Raw genomic sequence first — 18,396 nt, forward strand, 5'->3', positions numbered from 1 at the left:
GGAACCCAAATCCTTAAATTTGTATGAATTTATGTCAAATTATCACGTCTATCTCAAAAATTGTAAGCTTATACATAAAAGGTGACGAATTCACCAGACAATTTACCCAACGTGCGAACACCCTTCTTCTTAGAATTGTTAGTTTCAAGTTTCAACGTTGACGTATATGTAGCTAAGGGAAAAACACGTTTAAAATGGTCACGTAGTTATCAAACTATTTAAATGGTGGCTAATTGGCTATATTTAATTATGGTAAATTAGAAATAATACTCCAAAGTCCTAGTTAGTAGGCAATAATGGCAATCGTGTGCATAGAAACAAGCTGCAAAGAGATACGATGATGATATGATATTAAATTTAATGGACCAGGATGCCAGGTGTATATATATCATCTGGAACAAGTCAATTAGAATTTTAAAATCAACCAACTTGCTTATTTACATAGTACATTGAAAGACAAAACTAAAACCCGAAATTAAGATAATAGTAATGATGTGGATTGAAGTGCAACCACACTCAAATACAAACATATAAATTTTACATGTAAATATATTGCTTAAAGAGAAATAAATAAATAGACCCTTTTTTTTAATTGAAGACAAGTGATTGTTTAATCATATGCTAACTGGACTGTATGGATCATTCAGAGCTGCTATAGCAGCTCTTATCTTGAAATTCAGAACATCTTTGTCCTCATCATCACCCTGAAAATACAAAAAATATTCAAGAAAATATTTTTAAAAATGGAGTATTTTAAAATTGTTCCAACATAGTAGTGGTTAATAATTTGGAAATGATGAACACAAATCTGAGTGGACCAGTATACGAATCTGTACTTTGATGGATATATCTTCTACTCATACAATAGTTTATGCAAATTGCTATAAAAAAGATAATAGTATATGTTTCATGGATGGTGAAGAGTGACCTCAAGTATCTACTAAATATCTTATCAAGAAATTATTAATTTAAAATCATATCCGTAGCTTAGTTATAGTAATATGGTGTCTCATATATAATGAAATCTGATAATGATAGCAAGAAATACGGATTCCCAAATTAAATAATGTTTGTATTCTACTCATTAGCTCTCTTTTTTGAATGAGAAAGCACAAACATATTTGGTCCATTGATTTTTTTAAAGAGAAAGTGTAACTTTAAAAAGGGAAGAGAACCAATATATGGGCCCCACTGGCCACAAACGTTATTGGATCCAATAAAATATTCATATATGTTAATATCTGCAAGTTGAAATGAGATAATCGCCACATGTTTAGCATAAGTGTAGATCAATGATCAAAATTCAAATCGTCTTAAGCTGTTTTCAATCGTTTTAAGTAAATTTTATTTTTATATTAAGTAAATAAAAACTGAAATTTAAAATTAGGGCACAGATAAAAATATTTAGGAGGATAGGATAATTTGATAAAAAAAATTATATGAGCATAAAAAAGAAAAAGAAACAGTAAGATGAAAATTGGATTGGGAAGTCAGGACCATGTCAACATCTACCAATTTCACTCTTCGAACTTCCATTCGTCTACATAAATTACAAACAAATGATGTCTTATTCAGTTTTGAATGTTGAAACACAAAATGACTAATCGACCCCTGACCCTAAAGGAGCCCACTCGGTTCGATTTGGAGCCTTAACCGGTATATCAGTTTTACCGGTTTGTTCCAAATATTTTGGAACCGTAACCAGTGATAAATCATTGATTTTAATCCATTCTCTTTTAAACGAGGGAATTAAAAAATATCACTGAAACTCCAAGAAAAAAGGTTAAAATCGTAAAAAAAAAAGTAGTGACCAAAATCATCAATTGTCAATTCTAAATTTACTTATCAAGCCGATTATGGTAAGATTCTCCTGGAACCGGACCGAGCATCCCTACCTATCCATAGTAGCCATATATTTTTAGCAACATACATCTTTTTCCTATTATGCAATTTCCTTCTTTAAGTCAAGTCCTTTTCAAAATCTTGTTAGTGAGTGAAATGAATGAATATGTATGTACAATTATTGAAAACGTTTTTGGCGGCCATGAATGTATAAACAAAACAAAATTGAGCTTTCATATCTTCAAAAATCTACAATTAATTTGTGAAGATCATTAAAATGTTGATATTTCATCAGTTCCTAATTGTATATACAACAAACTCCACCTGACCAACCATGTTGTTATTTATCAACAATATGAGAGTGAGAGAGAGAGAAGAGAGAGATACCTCGACGAAAACAGTCTTGAGAAGCCTCCCTGAGAAAGCAGTGATATTAGCGGTGATGATTCTGAGATTCAACGATTCAAAGATGTCACACAGCTTCACCATTGTGTCCGGTCCTTTACTGCAGGTCAAGCTCACCACTATCGTCTTCTCCCCCATGTTTGAAACCCTCAACTGCATCACAAATCCATCATTTTAAGTAACAATGCTATTCTAGATCGAGAGAGAGGGACAGAGATCTGGAGACAGACCTCGAGGAGATCAATCGGAGACGACGACGGCGGCAATTGATAGGAGGTCGACGACGGCGCAGAAGTCGACGACACACACGAATCGTAGTAATTCTCCATCGTTCTACTCCTCTTAATCGGCTGCGAAGCTGAATACGCAGTGGATTCAGCTTGATGATCCAAGTAGAAAGCCGGAGCCCCGCCCGATTCCAGCTCCAGGATCTCCGCTTGGATCCGCCTCTCCTCGTTGTTCAGCGACTCGATGTACTCGATCGCGTCCTTGATGATCGACGCCTTATCCATCTACACATAAAATGATCAATTAATTCGAGAAATTAAATTAAATTAATTAATTAATCCACGTCACACCACGCGAAATGCGTGTTCTACCTTGCTGATGTTGGGGACCACTGCTCTCAGAGCGTAGAGCCTCTCGTTGAGCTTCTTCCGCCGATTCCTCTCGGAGACGATGTTTTTGGAGGCCGCAGACAGGTCCACCCCTCCCTCCGGCGAGCTCGAGTCGTAGTAACCGCAAACAGACATATCTGCGAAGTAACTGCACTCAATTGTGCATGGAAATTCAGTAATTCATAAAAAAAAAAGTTGAAAAAAATCACGAAATCATACTAGTTTGATTCCGATCACCAGAAAATAACAAATGCTGTAATTGTCGATGCTCGATCCTACTTAATTTTATCGATTCAACTTCAATTCTCTCGCGAAATTGAGGAAATCGAAGATCGTGACAGTTTCAGGTTCCGATTTAATTTCTGAGACGATTTCAAGCAACACACTCACTCACATATACATATGCGTATATTCATATAAGTATCATGAATTTTCGCAGAGAGCAACAACATCAACAATCAACATACCTGCCTAGCTCTTCATTGTTCGGCCAGAAGCTCTTGATGTCGTCGTCATTCATGTTGTCCATGATGTGGTGAATTTTGTGTGCGTTTATGACCTAGAGAGAGAGAGCAGTGTAAAATGATGAGTGGAATTAGCTTGGGTTGGGGTTTGGGAATCTGAGTATTTATAGAAGGTGGGGGGAATAATAAGACAGAGAAATGGTGGTTAAGTTAGAGAGAGAGAATATGAAAATATGACCCATTATAAAAGGAGCGGCCCAGTGGGCCTCCTTGAAATGACAAAAGGTACAAATTTTAAAGATCCATCAAGAAGCCGCGTTGTGTCACCATTTCTACAAATAAATGTGCTTTCCGATTTATATACACTTTACAATTTTATTTTATTTTTTCAATATTTACAAAACGAGTTTTTATATTTATGAGAAATTTAGTTATGGTGTTTATGTATTGAAACATATAATCGATCTAGATATAAAAGGCAAATTCTATATGGAAGTGTTTCTTGTTCTCTTGCCACTTTTTCTGGTTTGGTATTGGTCTTCAAGTTATCAAGTCCGGCATGTTATTTTTTATCTGAAACACTACGACTTTGATAATGGTTTGAATTTGAGAGTTTTAGTTTTGGATGTGTGCTTCATATTCGAAGTGTAATCATACTTTAAACTCGTAGATATTTATGTGTTCAGTGAGTCCAATCTAGCTTTTTAAAATTGAACTTCATAGGTTAAGCGCAATGTAGAATGGACAAAAATGAGCTTATCGGTTTGTGTATGGATGTTTGAACAGTGGTATACGGCCGCATAATAAGCTGTTAAAAACAGAAAATAAAAATAATAGTAAATCAAAAATATTCTACAAATTCACATATTCACAATAGCTCAATATTAAAAATTTATTTGTACTATAAGTATTTATAAAAGTTTAATGTTAACTCGAAAATAAACATGAATATTTCAGTACTACTACAATAAAGATAGTGTATTTACATCAGCATTAACGAAAATGTAAATACTCCAGTTCATAACATTTCTTAAACTGGGAAGTTTAATAAAGCAGTCCACTTTAAAAGCTTTTATAAGAGAAGTCGCTTTAATTAATTGATTAATTAGTTATACTGTCGTCTTTTAAAAAGACTATGAGTTACCTCAATTACTTTAAACTGGAAAGTGTATTTAATTTGTTTACATTTGATTTATACTGTACAAGTTTATTTAGGATTTCGATGTGGTTTCCTTGATATGGTCTCATATCTTCATCAACAATTAATAATATATTAATTGAAAATATTTTATTTATGTTCGGGGGAAGACAAAGTTGAAAATAGTTTGTCCTTAAACCTGCTTTTTCTTAGTACTATTTGTTTTCTTTGATTTTATTGAGAAAGAGAATTTATTATGGGGAAAACAAAATAATTGACTAGGTCAATATGTTTTAAGACACATTATTGTTGAACCGTAACTAAAATGACGTTCCAAAGATTTGAGTCAAAATGAAAAGACAACATAGGTTGTGGATTAGAAGCCGATGTCCAAAATCTCCCAATAAGAATAGAACCGTCGATTAATCAAGTGCGCTATGAGAGAATACTAGGGATTTGTTATCCATAAACAAGCTTTTCTGGTCAATGCTTTTGTTTTTGCGGTGTTTGTGTTTTTGTCAATTGTTATTGGTTTTGTTTGCTTTTAGATATATTAATATTAGGCATTTGGTGTTATTTTGTGTTTTGTTGGTGTGTGATAGTGTTTTATTTTGTAGGAGTAGTATTTTGTTTGTCTGTGCGACGTGACTCTAAACCGCTTCTCACGAACATTTGCTCGTTGTTTGCCGCCTTGAGCATTAATATCTTTCTCCAAAAAGTGGTACTTCCTCCATTCTTTGTTAATTGAGTCATTATTTTATTTCGGAAAGTTTCAAGATAATTGAGTCATTTCTATTTTTGACAGAATGTAGTACTACCATCGTACTAAATAACAAAAAACGAATGCGTATTTATCTTGTAGACTGCAAATTTAAGAAGCTAGTAAGAGCATACACACCGGTGCTCTTAGCTAAGAGCTGGCGCCGTGACGTCGGCACGGCGGGTACCCTGCTCACCGTTGTGCTCTTGCCAACGGCACGGCTCTGCTCTTAGCTAAGAGCACCACCGTGCCAATGGCAAGAGCACAAGCAGCAATGTCGCATACTTTGATTGGCCGTTGGTTTATCATTTATTTATTTGATTTTTAATTAAAAAAATATGAATTATTAAAATTTAATAAATAAAATATTTTCCCACTTCCCAATAAAATATATCCATTTCTTCCACACTTTTAATTTATTTTTTCATTATTTTTATCCAAAATTTCACACTTTCATCGGTAAATACCTCCATTTCAACACAAAAAATCACACTACACCAAACAACTCTCTCATCCTCAATTTCTAGGATTTTAATTATGTAATTTTTAAATTTTTAGTAATTTGTAATACTATTTCAAGTATTTTTTTAATGCACTTTAATATTGTGGAAATGTTTTTAGTAATTGAAGTATTTAAATTGAATAATAAAATGGCGGGACCCTTGAGCATGCTCATACGGAAAAGCATAGATGTGGACATTGTGCTCTTGGAAAGAGCAGATAGTAAAAATGGATCCAGACCCACTTCCATGCTCTTGCTAAAGAATATGGATATCGACGCTCGAAGGTATCTTAAATTATGCAGATAACTAATAAGAATACTTACTACTTCATAATTGATAAACAGAAAAATAGTTGGTATTTTGTACGGCGTTATTGCAGAAAATATTTTTTGAACCAATTTCTCTCTATTAATACAATAAGCTTATTAGCTTGCAAACTACCACCCAAGAGATGCCGGATGTCTCTCTCATTCCACGTTCAACTTTTGTAGGAAAATAATCATAATTCAGACTTGATTATTCTTTAGATTAACAACACGATAAAAGACAACTTAATTAGTGGAGTGAATGAATTCAACACCACGAGATCACTTGAGACTCTTAACAGAATTTTCATTTTCATTTTTTTTTTTGTAAAATTCGATACCCACAATGCATGCACACTCACAAATAGTGATAACATATTAATAAAAAATATATATACTCCTATGTGTTAAGAAATGAATGTGTTATGCGTGTTCGAAACTATTTGGTTGATGTTCAAAAATCAACATTCCTCATTCGCTCACACTCATTCTTCCACTTTAGCAATTAAGTCAACATTCAAATCGAGAGAGCGACTTCGGCTCCACATGCCTCAATTTATCCTCCAATAATATACATGCACAACAGCACAGGCAATGCCACATCCGAGTGAGGGATTGACCGAATTTCTCGGTGATTTATGACGATCCAATAAATTTAACCTTTGGAGCTATCGTCAATTCCATAGTGCTGTATCTCAATCCATCTTTCAGAGTTAGAGTTCACTTTCATTCTTTGTCCGTTACTCATTGCCAAATGCCAACTACTATCAGACTGTCCTTACCTTCCGATGCCAATTACCATCAATTTTCTTCACTTTAATTGATTTCATGAGTTTGATTTCTCAGATCCGTTACTAAGCACTCAATAAAATCCTTCAACAATCAGTGGTGAACCATAACTCAGTCGAGGAAGCTATCTCTCTTGATTTACTCACTTTTTCTTCTCATCTTTCTTACCTTACTAATTTTTCACTAAAATTCATATTGTCTACAATTGAAACTATTTTTTGTGGTTAAGGACCGAGTCACTTAAGTATAATCTATCAAAAGTAAATTTACACTAATAAAACATGTTTATACACTAGCTTTTTTTTTGTGATGCACAAATGCATATTTCTTAGAACCTCTAGTGGAAAGCAAAACCGTTGATGAAATTAAAGAAAGTGGAAACACATAAAAGGCAAAAACATTGTGACGATGGTGAAGCTAAAGTCTCCGATTAATAATAAATTACATCATCACACGTGACGTGTTGGAGTGACGTCATCGGAGAATTGCGTGAAATGGAGAAATTCGAGATTAAAGTTATGCGGCTGTGATGCAATATTTAGATCCATGATTTAAGCCTAAAAAAAGTACAGTATATCATTAAAATTACACAGTTTTATTGCATTTGTTAATTATTTTCATCCTTGAAAGTTTGTCTACTTTTTTATTTTTATACGTCCCATAAAATTTGTTCCATTTTAATTTTGACCATTTTTAGTATTGAACCACATATTCCACTAATTCATTCCTACTCACATTTTATTATAAAACTAATATATAAAAGTATAATTCACATTCCACTAACTTTTTCAACTTATTTTTTATTATAATTCTTAAAACTCGTGCTTGGATAAAAGAGGGACAATATTTGAGGAATGGAGGGAGTATTTTTTATTCTTTGTCTCATATTTTACCAATTAAACACTAAAATACATGTCGTCCCAAAAGTTTCTATTTTTATGAAACGGATGAAGTATTTTTTTTTCCTTTCAGTCTGATCCTAGTTCTAATTTTTTTAACAGTGCGGTGCGGTTACTATAGTGGCTCAACATCTTTAAAAGTTGAGAACAAATTATGGAATACTGGAAAAAAATCATGTATGTACAAACATAAAAACCCCGATAAAAAGTGATAAGAACCTTTGGTTCTAAATCGAAACGATGAATATTCTTAGGTTCCAGTTTTCCAGGATTCGGAAAACCTAGGACATCACTATATAAGGCCACATTATTATACAGTTTATTAGTATTATTATAAGTGAAATGATGGTTTGATTTTAATAAAAAGGTAGTATAATATTTATATAAATTATATTTTTTAAGTAAATTAAATATTTTATAAAATTATTAATAAATGAATCATCGATCGTGACTCAAATTATTGAAATGGGAAAGGGGAGAATTTGAATAAATTCGTGGGCATCGAGTTAAAAGTCGCGCTGTATATTTGAGTCCATCTGTCCACACACAAATTTCTTTTTCATTTATGACCAAACATTTCGAGTATGGTATCTACCAAATGAATGTCTCATTTATCATGTCCAATTTGTTTTCTCGTACGTTAACAACATAAGTGGTCACTTAATATTGACAAACTTGTCAATAAAATTACAGAATCAAAATTTGTTAAACATCGTTATGTGCATATATAGCTAATTCATCAAAAGGTTCAAAGCAAAGCAAATCAAATTCGACTTGCATTATCTTAATGTAGTTTGGTTTGATTACTAAAGAATCCCTTAAAATTATTCCTGCTAACTTAAAAAATTATTTTAGCTAACTATTAACAATGTGAACTCTACTCTTCACTATTTTACTTCAACTATGAGTACTTTTTTTTCTTCATTTCTTTTATCTTATTAATTAATCAAATGGCCAGGGAATCGATTCCTGTCTTTGGATACGGAGCAGGTTTATATCCTTGGGCCAGCTGTCCCATCTATTGAAGTGCCTACAAATTAGCGTGGAGAATAGTCACTGGGCCCGCCGATGGATACTTTTGGTAATTATATAAAAAAAAAAATGTGTTCTTTTAAGAGTATATATATTAAGAGACGGTGGAAATTTATGGTAAACTTTTATGGAACTATATATTGGGCCAAGCTTAATGGATTATCCTGATTCGTGAGTAAATAAGGGTTGATTTTAACGAAACCAAACATATGACCCAAGTGGCAAATGTTGAATAAGCCATTTCCTCGAAAAAGATAATGTTTAATATTCTAATATCCAATTAGTACAAAATTATTTTAATTGAATATAATAATAATTAAAGAGCTGAACTGTCAGAAAAGAAACAACTCAAAGTGTCTCGGTATCTATCTTTTAATATTTTATTGTGCAAACAAATCATAAGGTAATTATCATCTCAAGTTTAGAATATAGTACTAGCATAAATTTTAGCATAACAATTGAATATTTCGTGACACACGATTTGGATACTGTCTCAGTAATCCAGTTGAATAAGTCAAGTCTTGACAAAGAGGAGAGGGAGAGATCCAGCAAGACAACACGAGGCAAACGAGCAGTGTAAAATGGTAAATCTAATACTATAATCATAAATAAATCTTTGAAAATAAATCGCAAAGTAATGTCTCGGAAATAGATAGGGTACTTTGACATAAATCATAGTGAAATTGAATTTATAAATTATTGAAATTGTATGGGCCAGCAACCCAATATAATTGCAAAAATAATGTTTAGGGAAAATTAATGTTACTTAGAAAGAGAAGTGTAGTAAATTTGTGGATTGTAATGCGATAGTTATAATATAGGATCTTACTTATTTTTATATAGCGTCAAATTCTAAAGAAGAATGGTTTGATGATATTTTTCTTTGATTCAATATTTGATTGTTTCATTGTTCTAGTGTTTTGATTATGTAATGAAAATATCTCAATCGCATAGTAATTTTTAAAATTATCCAACATTTTAATTTTGGCTTTAAAATGTCCCACCAAACAATTTTCGGACCAAATTCTCTCTGGAGTATTTCAATGTATCCTTCAAGCTCAAGCTCCTGACGCAATTTGGTCCAGATTTTTTTTGGACAAAAAATTTCAAGCCAAAATTAAAACATTAGATATGGTTTTGCAATTATCCTAAGATTGAGACATTTTAGTGTAAAATAGTGGAACAAAATAGATAATTTACTTTTCTCCTTGGGTTTGAGTTGATAAAAGATGAAGGTTATAAAGTCAAAATAAATCATTTTCATGTCACATTTAACTATAATCAGCATAAGTTACACTCAATCTATATAAAGAGAGAGTTGGGCTGATTATGCCCAATATATGGAGAGAGATTGTATGATATTAATTAGCCCATAGAGGGACACGCTTTAGTAAGATTTAGTAAAGCCCAGCAATTTCCATAAAAAATAAAAGCATAACAATTTCCATGATGCAATCTTTAATGCTTAGTGGGCTTGAATAATGCTAGTGGCAAATGAATGTAACTTATAAGTAATAACCATAATTATTTTAAATGTTCAAGTAGCTTAAGATAAATTTGTCAAACAAAACACATAATTATGTTTTCAAATATTTGACCTATTACAGTCAAACACACAAGTTTGTATAGTCGGTGCTATGTTAATGAGTATAATTATGGGATTATTGGTCGATACAAAGGAAGGACTAACTATGATGGATAATTTTTGTCACCCAAATCATATAAAGAATGTACGCTCTATTTGAATTCATGGAAAACCATAATCTTTATTTTGGGTGAGCACTTAATAAATTTGTATACATGTGTCATAATTTTATCGAAAGAAAAATACTAGACCAGTCATACAGCAAGCAAAGGTTCGTGACAAGTAGTCAAAAGTCACACCTCAAAAAATCTAAGCATAAAACAATAGCAAAATACCAACTAAACAACAAAGAGTAAACAACGATAACAACTTAATTTGATTAAGACAAACACAAGCTAGCAGCAACAACAATAACAGAAAAAGAAGACAACAATCAAACTTAGACCACTTGACACCACATAAACACAAGGTGCCAAAACGCGCGCCTAGGGACCGGAACAAACGTGGAATCGATCTTCACTCTGGTCTCGGACATTGCACACTTGATTTATGATAGTTTATGAGACACCATCTTATGATTCATGATCTAATTATCAAATAAGTTATTTTTTTATCGATAAATAAGTTTTTTTTAGTATACAATAAACTTACATTTATGTGCATTCCAGTATTATGTAAATCACAAATAATAAGTAAATCACATTTAAATGATATAAAAATATATACAATGAACTCAGGGGTTGCGTTATATTGCTAACTATTTAAGTTGCTAACTCTGCTAACTCATCAATGCAGTGTATTAAAAATGTCAACACAGTGAGTCAGTGACATAAAAATGTCAACACATAATATCAACTCATTATATTGAAGTTCAACAAAATTATGTGTTGACATTTTTAATACACTACGTTGATGATTTAGCAAGTTAGCAATTTGAGAAAGTTAACAATTGATCACACGCCATGAACTCAGACCTAGATAGATTTATATTATGGGCATATCCTCTTTTAAATTATTTGTACCTTAATTTTAACCTAATTTAATAACTTCTACCCTAATTAGTCTTATTTAATTTATAATTTCTCCAAGTTCCGTCATATTTCAGTTTTCCAAAAAATAATAGTAATAAGATCAAAATTAGTTAATAAATATTGTTAGTGTTTCGATAATTCTAAATTCATCTAATAATCACACATACAAACTACAATTAACTACAAATAGTTTTATACTACCCCCGTCCCCCAAATTTTGACACAATTTATTATTTCGGTCCATCCCTAAAAATTTGACACACTTCACTTTTTATCATTTTTTGTAGTGGACCCCATATTTCGGTCCACCAACTTTTTCAACTCTCTTTCCATTACATTTCTTAAAACCCGTGCTGGATCAAAGTGTGTCAAAATTTGAAGGGACGGAGGTAGTATAATTCAACCCCCTCCCATTTAGATTGCTTAAAATAAATTTAAAAAAATAGTTTATATAATTTAACTTCCCATTTAGAATATTTAAAATAAATTTATGAGAAATTTTAAAAGTTTACATGAAAAAAAAAACTATTTTCTGGAAGCCAAGCTCACCCTATACCTTTCTACTTATCATCGTGATCAATTTCGGTGACTTAGTTTATAAAAGCATACTAGGAGTACTACTAATCTACTATTCCATTAAGCTAAAGCAAAATTACATTAAATTAATTCATAAACTTAATTAAGTAAAATTATTAAGGAATCTCTGTAACTGTCATCGTGATCGATTTCGGTGACTTAGTTTTAAAAGCATCTTGTGTCGACCACACACTGGGAATCATAACAAATCAAAATAAAAACAAATCGATGTAAACAAAATTTTTTTTTTTTTTTTTCAGTATACAAATATTGAAAGTTGAAAGTGACTCGGCAATAATGACAATTATTAAAGGGAAGCAGAATTAGTAAATTAATTAGCTCATTAATTAATTGTAATTAGTGGAAGCCGGCGTAAGCATCACATTCATACAGGACAGCTGGTACTTTTTCGTACGTACAACAGTTCTATAATAAAATACTTACAATAATACTATATTAGTACGGCTCATTTATTAAAGAGTTGGTTTATTTTCATTAAATCCAATTATAGATATGTAATTATGGAGTTGTGATAAATAGACATAAATTGCATGCGCATAATTGAATTTTTTTGGTACATTTCATTTAAATTCGGTTCATAAGTATTACTAGTACTCTTTTTGTCTCTATCATAGTTGAGATGTTTCTTTTAGCCATATATATTAAGGGATGAATGTTTAATTTATTGGGTAAGAGAAAATGAAGGAGTATGAAAAATCAAGCCTATCGTGAAGATGGAATAAACTAGAAAAAAAAAAAATAAACAATTAAAAAAATAATGTAAAGTATTAGAAACAATAAAGTAAGAATAATTACAAATTATTTTTGCCATAAAGTAAATGACTAATTTATAATAGGACAACAGAAAACGATAATTATATCAAATTGAATTAACGTACTGTACATATTTATTCGCCTGCGATATGATGATTTAAAAAAATTAACTTTCTACTAATCAAGATGCATACTTGTCTAGATTAAATCATTTTAAAATTGAAAGAACCGAAGTGGCTTTTGAATTATTCAAATGTAAGAATTATTTTTAGTCTATTCAATAGTTAAAATTTATGATGGATGTATCATGATCGATGGAATAGAAATAGTTTTATGTTCTCCCAGTAAGAACAATTCTCATTAGAAAAAGTATAAATATTTAACGGAAATAAAACAGTTCTAATAATTCACTTAATTTTAATTAGTTGGGAGAATAGTTTCTACCCAATCTTATGGCTTTATGTGACTAATTCAAACAGTCGAATCATATAAACACTCAATCGAATTGCCGAATGATCAAAACATGCTTACACGCCTTGGATTCGTACTATCTAGTAATCGAGTAATACAATTATGTAGTATCATAAAATAATTTTATTTTTCACATTTATAAGAGATGACAGAACACTGGTTTTAATTTACAATTGATAAAATAAGAGAAAGTATACGCTCTTGATTGAGCACCGGTTTTAATTTACAATTGATAAAATAAGAGACAATAGAAAGAAAATAATAATTGAAGTATTGTTAGTGGAGGATGAGTCTCACCTTGTTAGAGAGAAATGGTTTCGAAAATTAGAAAATGCATACTCTTATGGGACAAATTAAAAAGGAAAGAGTACATACCCCTATGGGACAGTGGGAGTATTAATTATAGAAAAAACATTGCATCAGTTGTGTTTCATTGTCAAACGTTTACCGTTATATTTATAGCATTCACACGTTTGCGTTCTTTGGCGTGATTACAGGTGCCCTACGAGGCAGAGCACACGCGGCCCTCACGCATGTGTGTGTTTGAGCGTGAGTTGTACCGTTCATATCAATTTATACATATTCACACGTCAACGACAATCTATAACTTTAATAATTTATTTTTATTTCTTAAAAATCGAGCAACCAAAAGATAAAACGATTATTGGTAGATTGACTGAGGCCTGAGGGAGACTATTAAAATGTAAATGACACATCATAAAGTAAAAGTGTATAATTAAGCAGCTGTTTTTTTGTCAATTTATATGCCCAACAGAATATTTTTCATATTTCAGATAGATTTGAATCCATTTTAGGTGGAATCTCGTGAGCATAAAGCTGTAGAATTTTATTTTATTTTCCAATATAAACAGAGGCTGACAAAATATGCATAAACGAGAAATACGCGTTCGAGAAAACTGAAACTTAAATATTTCAGCCGTTTTTCAGCTACAAATTTTATTTAATTTTAAATTGGCAATTGCTGCTCTTAAGGTTGAATAATTTAATATGTAGAATTATATTCATTTTAAATAAAATTGCTGCTCTTAAGGTTGAGATATTTTCTGTGAAGAAAAACTATTTGAATTTATGTTTGTATTTTTGAATATAAAGTTCAAATGCATAAATATTTAATCTCGAGTCTCAAGTGATCTTAACATGATAAAATTAATGTTAAATAATTTTGAATCAATTCAGTATTGGATAATCTCATGATAAATTAATATTGTATGACCGAACATTTATATGTAATATTGTAATGGATGTGGATGGCGAAGGATGAGATCATGAGATAAGTCTCATGATAAATTAATATTGTGTGACCGAACATTTATATGTAATATTGTAATGGATGTGGATTGCGAAGGATGAGATCATGAGATAGGTCTCGTGATAAATTAATATTGTAACGAATGTGAAGGATGAGATAGGTCTTGAGATTTTGAATTTTTTTATAGATTCAAGCCATTATGTTCAAAATTTTGATAGATTCGTATCATTTAATACAAATACTCCTAACATTTAAGTAAAATGTTACAATATATTTTTGACCACATATATGCTAATATAAGCTCATTTCGATTTTTGACTAATTTTAGTACTACTCGAAATAAATTACTACTAGTATATAAACTAACGGCCGTAACGATAGATTAACGACAAAATCATTCTTAAGAAAATAGTAAGAAGCAATTGATTAACAACAACTTTTTAATCATTTTTCATCGCTGGTAGCCACTGGCATTTATTTTAGAATATAATTATATAATGGAGTATAAAAGTGAGATAAATTTACACAACGTAATAACTAATTTAAAATAAATTAATATACCATATATTTATCTTTTCACAATAATTATTTGCAATTTAGGAAGAACTAATTTGTGCATTTACCATGTATATTTTAAACCAACTATGTATTTGAAGGAGTAATACTACTAGTATATAACTTAAATTAGTACTCCTCTGTTAGTAATATTAAAACTTAAATTAGTAAATTTGAGATTTTTTAGGGGCCGGGGTGAAATTAATAATTCTTGAATTAGTATCTAAACTAGTACTTTTACGAAATCGAATGAAAATTGAAAAGAAAATGACGAAAAGTCGAATAACAACAAAAATCTTGAAAAGTTAATTGAATAAATGTCAAACTTACTAATAAAGTTTGATACTTCAATATACAAATCAATTATAAAAATAAAAAAAACTACAACCTGAAATAAATAACACTGTCTTTATAAAAAAGTAAAAAAGCTAAATTATGAATCACTACTTTTTTTGTTTAATTTAAATTTGAAGTGGGGCTCTAATATGTCATTATTGCGTGTTTTTTATTTCTTCGAATAATTGACATCAAAATTGATCTCACCTCATTAGTCATTATTGGAAAACCAATCAAATAACAACTGTTGGTCCAAAAAAATAGTAAAAATTAATACATTATCAAAAAGATAAAGATAATGAAATAATAAAATTATTTTTCATGAACTTCGATACTCCCTCCATTTCTTTATAGTTGAGTCATTTTTCTATTTTGAGAAATTCCCTCATAGTTGAGTCATTTCTATATATAATAATTTTTTCCTCTTTCTTAATTTACTCTCTCTTACTTTATTAACTTTTTACTTTATTCTCTCTACTTTTTTATCTATTTATTTAACACACTTAACATTTATTTCTTAAACTCCGAAAATTTCCGCCTCGACTATGAGGGAATGGAGGGAGTATCAGTATTTATCTTTCTCTATTTATTTAATCAATTTCATTATTTTGATTTAGTTATATTAAAAAATGAATTTCAGTTTATTCTATTAAGATTCAATTTTAACAAAAATAGAATCCAATGGAGTATATCATTTAAATGTTAAGATATAATTATAGCTGTAATTAACAAGAGTAATGGAGAGTTGAATCTTTTCATAATTTTGTCTCAAGATTTATTCACTGTAACATGACAACATCCAATATTAAAATTCAAACAAATCTACATAAAATTTTCTAATTTCATAGATCAATCAATCAAGATCAGATTTTTCCATTCCCATAAACTACATTTTCATCACAATGCAATTCCTCTAAACTGAGAAGAAGAAAAAAAGGTAGAAAATCAGACATCTCATTGAGTTACCAGCAATCCGCCATTAAAACTCTGGCCTCAAGGATGTATTAATTAATCAGGCTACTAAAAAAGGCTTAAAACATGGAAAATGAAATAAAAAACTATTCCACTCCACCATAGCAAAAACAAAAAATCGAGGATCAATTTGGGGATTTTTTTTCAAACCCTAGTTTTGTGCAGCAGCGGCGCGAAGCCGTAGGAGGAAGACGATTCCTTGCAGGACAAGTTGTCGGAGCTGAATTCGGCGACAATGCTGATGAAATCCTCGAGGCTGAGGCCGCGGAAGCGCTCCTCGTCGTCGTCGAGGAGGCGGAGGATTTGGGAGAAGAAAGCGGGCTCGCAGAGGAGAACGAGGCCGCCGGCGGTTTGGAAGCCGAATTCCTCCTCCGCCTGGTCGAGGAGCGCGACGAAGACCGGGAAATTGAGGAATCGAGTCGGAATTACGAAGCGGCAGCGCTCCGGCCCGATGTAGACGGCGAGGGAACCGGAGGGGGTGCGGCACTTGGGGGATTCGTCGGAATCGGAGGAGGAGGAGGAAGGGGAGCGGCGCGAGAGGCTTTTTGTCTTCCAGCGCTGCACGACCTGCCTCAGCCGCACGATTTGGGTGATCATGTTCACCTTCTTAATCGCGGCGGCCATTTTCACTGTAGAGAGAGAGAGAGAGAGAGAGAGAAGAGAGAGTGAAGAGGGAGAGAAGAATTGAAGGTGGAGAGTCCTAATTTACATTGAGTTGTGTTGACAGATGTGAAATGACTAATTACCCCTGTATAATAATTTACCATGTTACCCCTCAACCCTATCCGCACTAAAAGTAATTTACTCCGTGGATTAATTAATTTTTGTTTTATTTGATATTAATGATAAACAATTTACGTGAAACGAAAATAATTATTATTTTTAAATATAAAAGTAAATATTATCAATTTGGTTTACAAAACTTCAGTATATTTCTGAGAATCTTGATGTAAAGTGGAATGGATTAATTATAGTAGAATCGAAGTACCAGCATAAAACAAATTTATTAATAATATTTAATTAATACTTATAATATTTTAAAATTATGATTTTGGCATAAATTTAATAAAGCATACCTAAAGGATCAAAGTTGTCGGGACTCGGCTCGCCCAACAATGTGGTTTCGCCACTGCTGACTAAGTACGTGGCGTGCCAGGGTGATCGTTCGTTGATTTATAGCTAATTAATGTTGCAAAATGGGTTTTTTTAAATGGACATTATTTAAGTTGTTGCTACAAATAATATAGCAATACATGTGATCGTGATTACATTTTTTGATATATATAAGCATGCATTAGTTGAAAAATATATTGGCATGTTCATCCATTCATGAATTTGTTTATGTTAGATATTAGTATATTCTATTTTGGCGACAGGTAGTCATTTGTTTACCAAATAATGTTCATAAAATAGTAAATTACAGAAAAATCTCAACAATTATTTTATATATTGATCGTATAAGGACTGGAGATTAAGATTATTTAATTTTGCATCTGAATTGATCCATTATATATAGTGAATAATAGTAGTATATTGAACGAATATGATTAATTTCTATTAAAGTAGGGTTCGTTATTATATTCATAAAATATAAGATAAGGACAAATAAATTAAATAATAATCGCTGTGTGGGTGTTTTGAGAATTTTGTATGACTGAATGATGTTTAAATAATTAACTCAATTTGGAAGTGATTAAATAACTCCTAGTTAGGCACAGCCCAAACTATCTACCATGAATCTAATCATATAAAATTAATATTAATTAAATTTAATTAAATTATTTTATCAATCATACCTTATTATTCAAAACCAAATAGGCAAATAGCCATGCATATTTCAATTCAATTACTGTGTGGTTGCATAATTCTTAAGTTTATGATAAATTATAAGTACAGTATGATATTTTGGATTTGCAAATGGAACATTAATTAAATATTGTCACAAACTAGTGTAATAGTATCATTTGTTCTTACACATGCATGATGCATCCACATAGATGTCTTCCATTTTCATATTTTATTTGTAAAATGTGTAAGTCATGTTATGATTGCATAAATTTTAATCTCACGTA

The 18,396-nt window shown here is 31.3% G+C and overlaps 2 protein-coding genes across 3 annotated transcripts; both read right to left on the minus strand.

Annotated features, from left to right (window-relative positions):
* Positions 1-346: 346 nt before the first annotated feature.
* LOC125193582 (transcription factor bHLH35-like) lies at positions 347-3,465 on the minus strand. 2 transcript variants are annotated; one of them, XM_048091408.1, is made up of 5 exons: positions 3,332-3,465; positions 2,847-3,012; positions 2,478-2,759; positions 2,230-2,400; positions 347-704 (listed from the first exon to the last, which is right to left on the minus strand). In XM_048091408.1, exons 1-5 carry the CDS (start codon positions 3,391-3,393, stop codon positions 615-617), a joined length of 771 nt encoding a protein of 256 aa, XP_047947365.1. In that variant the 5' UTR covers positions 3,394-3,465; the 3' UTR covers positions 347-614. The 2 variants fall into 2 exon arrangements, with proteins under 2 accessions (XP_047947365.1, XP_047947366.1); XM_048091409.1 differs by lacking the exon at positions 3,332-3,465 and adding an exon at positions 3,102-3,241.
* A 13,003-nt stretch (positions 3,466-16,468) lies between these two features.
* On the minus strand, positions 16,469-16,948 carry LOC125193620 (auxin-responsive protein SAUR50-like). Its single transcript, XM_048091453.1, has one exon. The coding sequence runs from the start codon at positions 16,946-16,948 to the stop codon at positions 16,469-16,471; it is 480 nt and encodes a 159-aa protein (XP_047947410.1).
* Positions 16,949-18,396: the final 1,448 nt, after the last annotated feature.

The sequence above is a fragment of the Salvia hispanica genome, chromosome 6, assembly GCF_023119035.1.
Source record: "Salvia hispanica cultivar TCC Black 2014 chromosome 6, UniMelb_Shisp_WGS_1.0, whole genome shotgun sequence".
NCBI lineage: Eukaryota > Viridiplantae > Streptophyta > Magnoliopsida > Lamiales > Lamiaceae > Salvia > Salvia hispanica.

Excerpts from the sequence above, each read along its gene's own strand:
- LOC125193582 (XM_048091408.1), bottom strand. The coding sequence starts at position 3,393 with ATGGACAACATGAATGACGACGACATCAAGAGCTTCTGGCCGAACAAT. Across the intron at positions 3,013-3,331 it reads AACAATGAAGAGCTAGGCAG|TTACTTCGCAGATATGTCTG; the intron begins GTATGTTGATTG and ends AATTGAGTGCAG. Across the intron at positions 2,401-2,477 it reads CTCCGATTGATCTCCTCGAG|TTGAGGGTTTCAAACATGGG; the intron begins GTCTGTCTCCAG and ends TTTGTGATGCAG.
- LOC125193620 (XM_048091453.1), bottom strand. The coding sequence starts at position 16,948 with ATGGCCGCCGCGATTAAGAAGGTGAACATGATCACCCAAATCGTGCGG.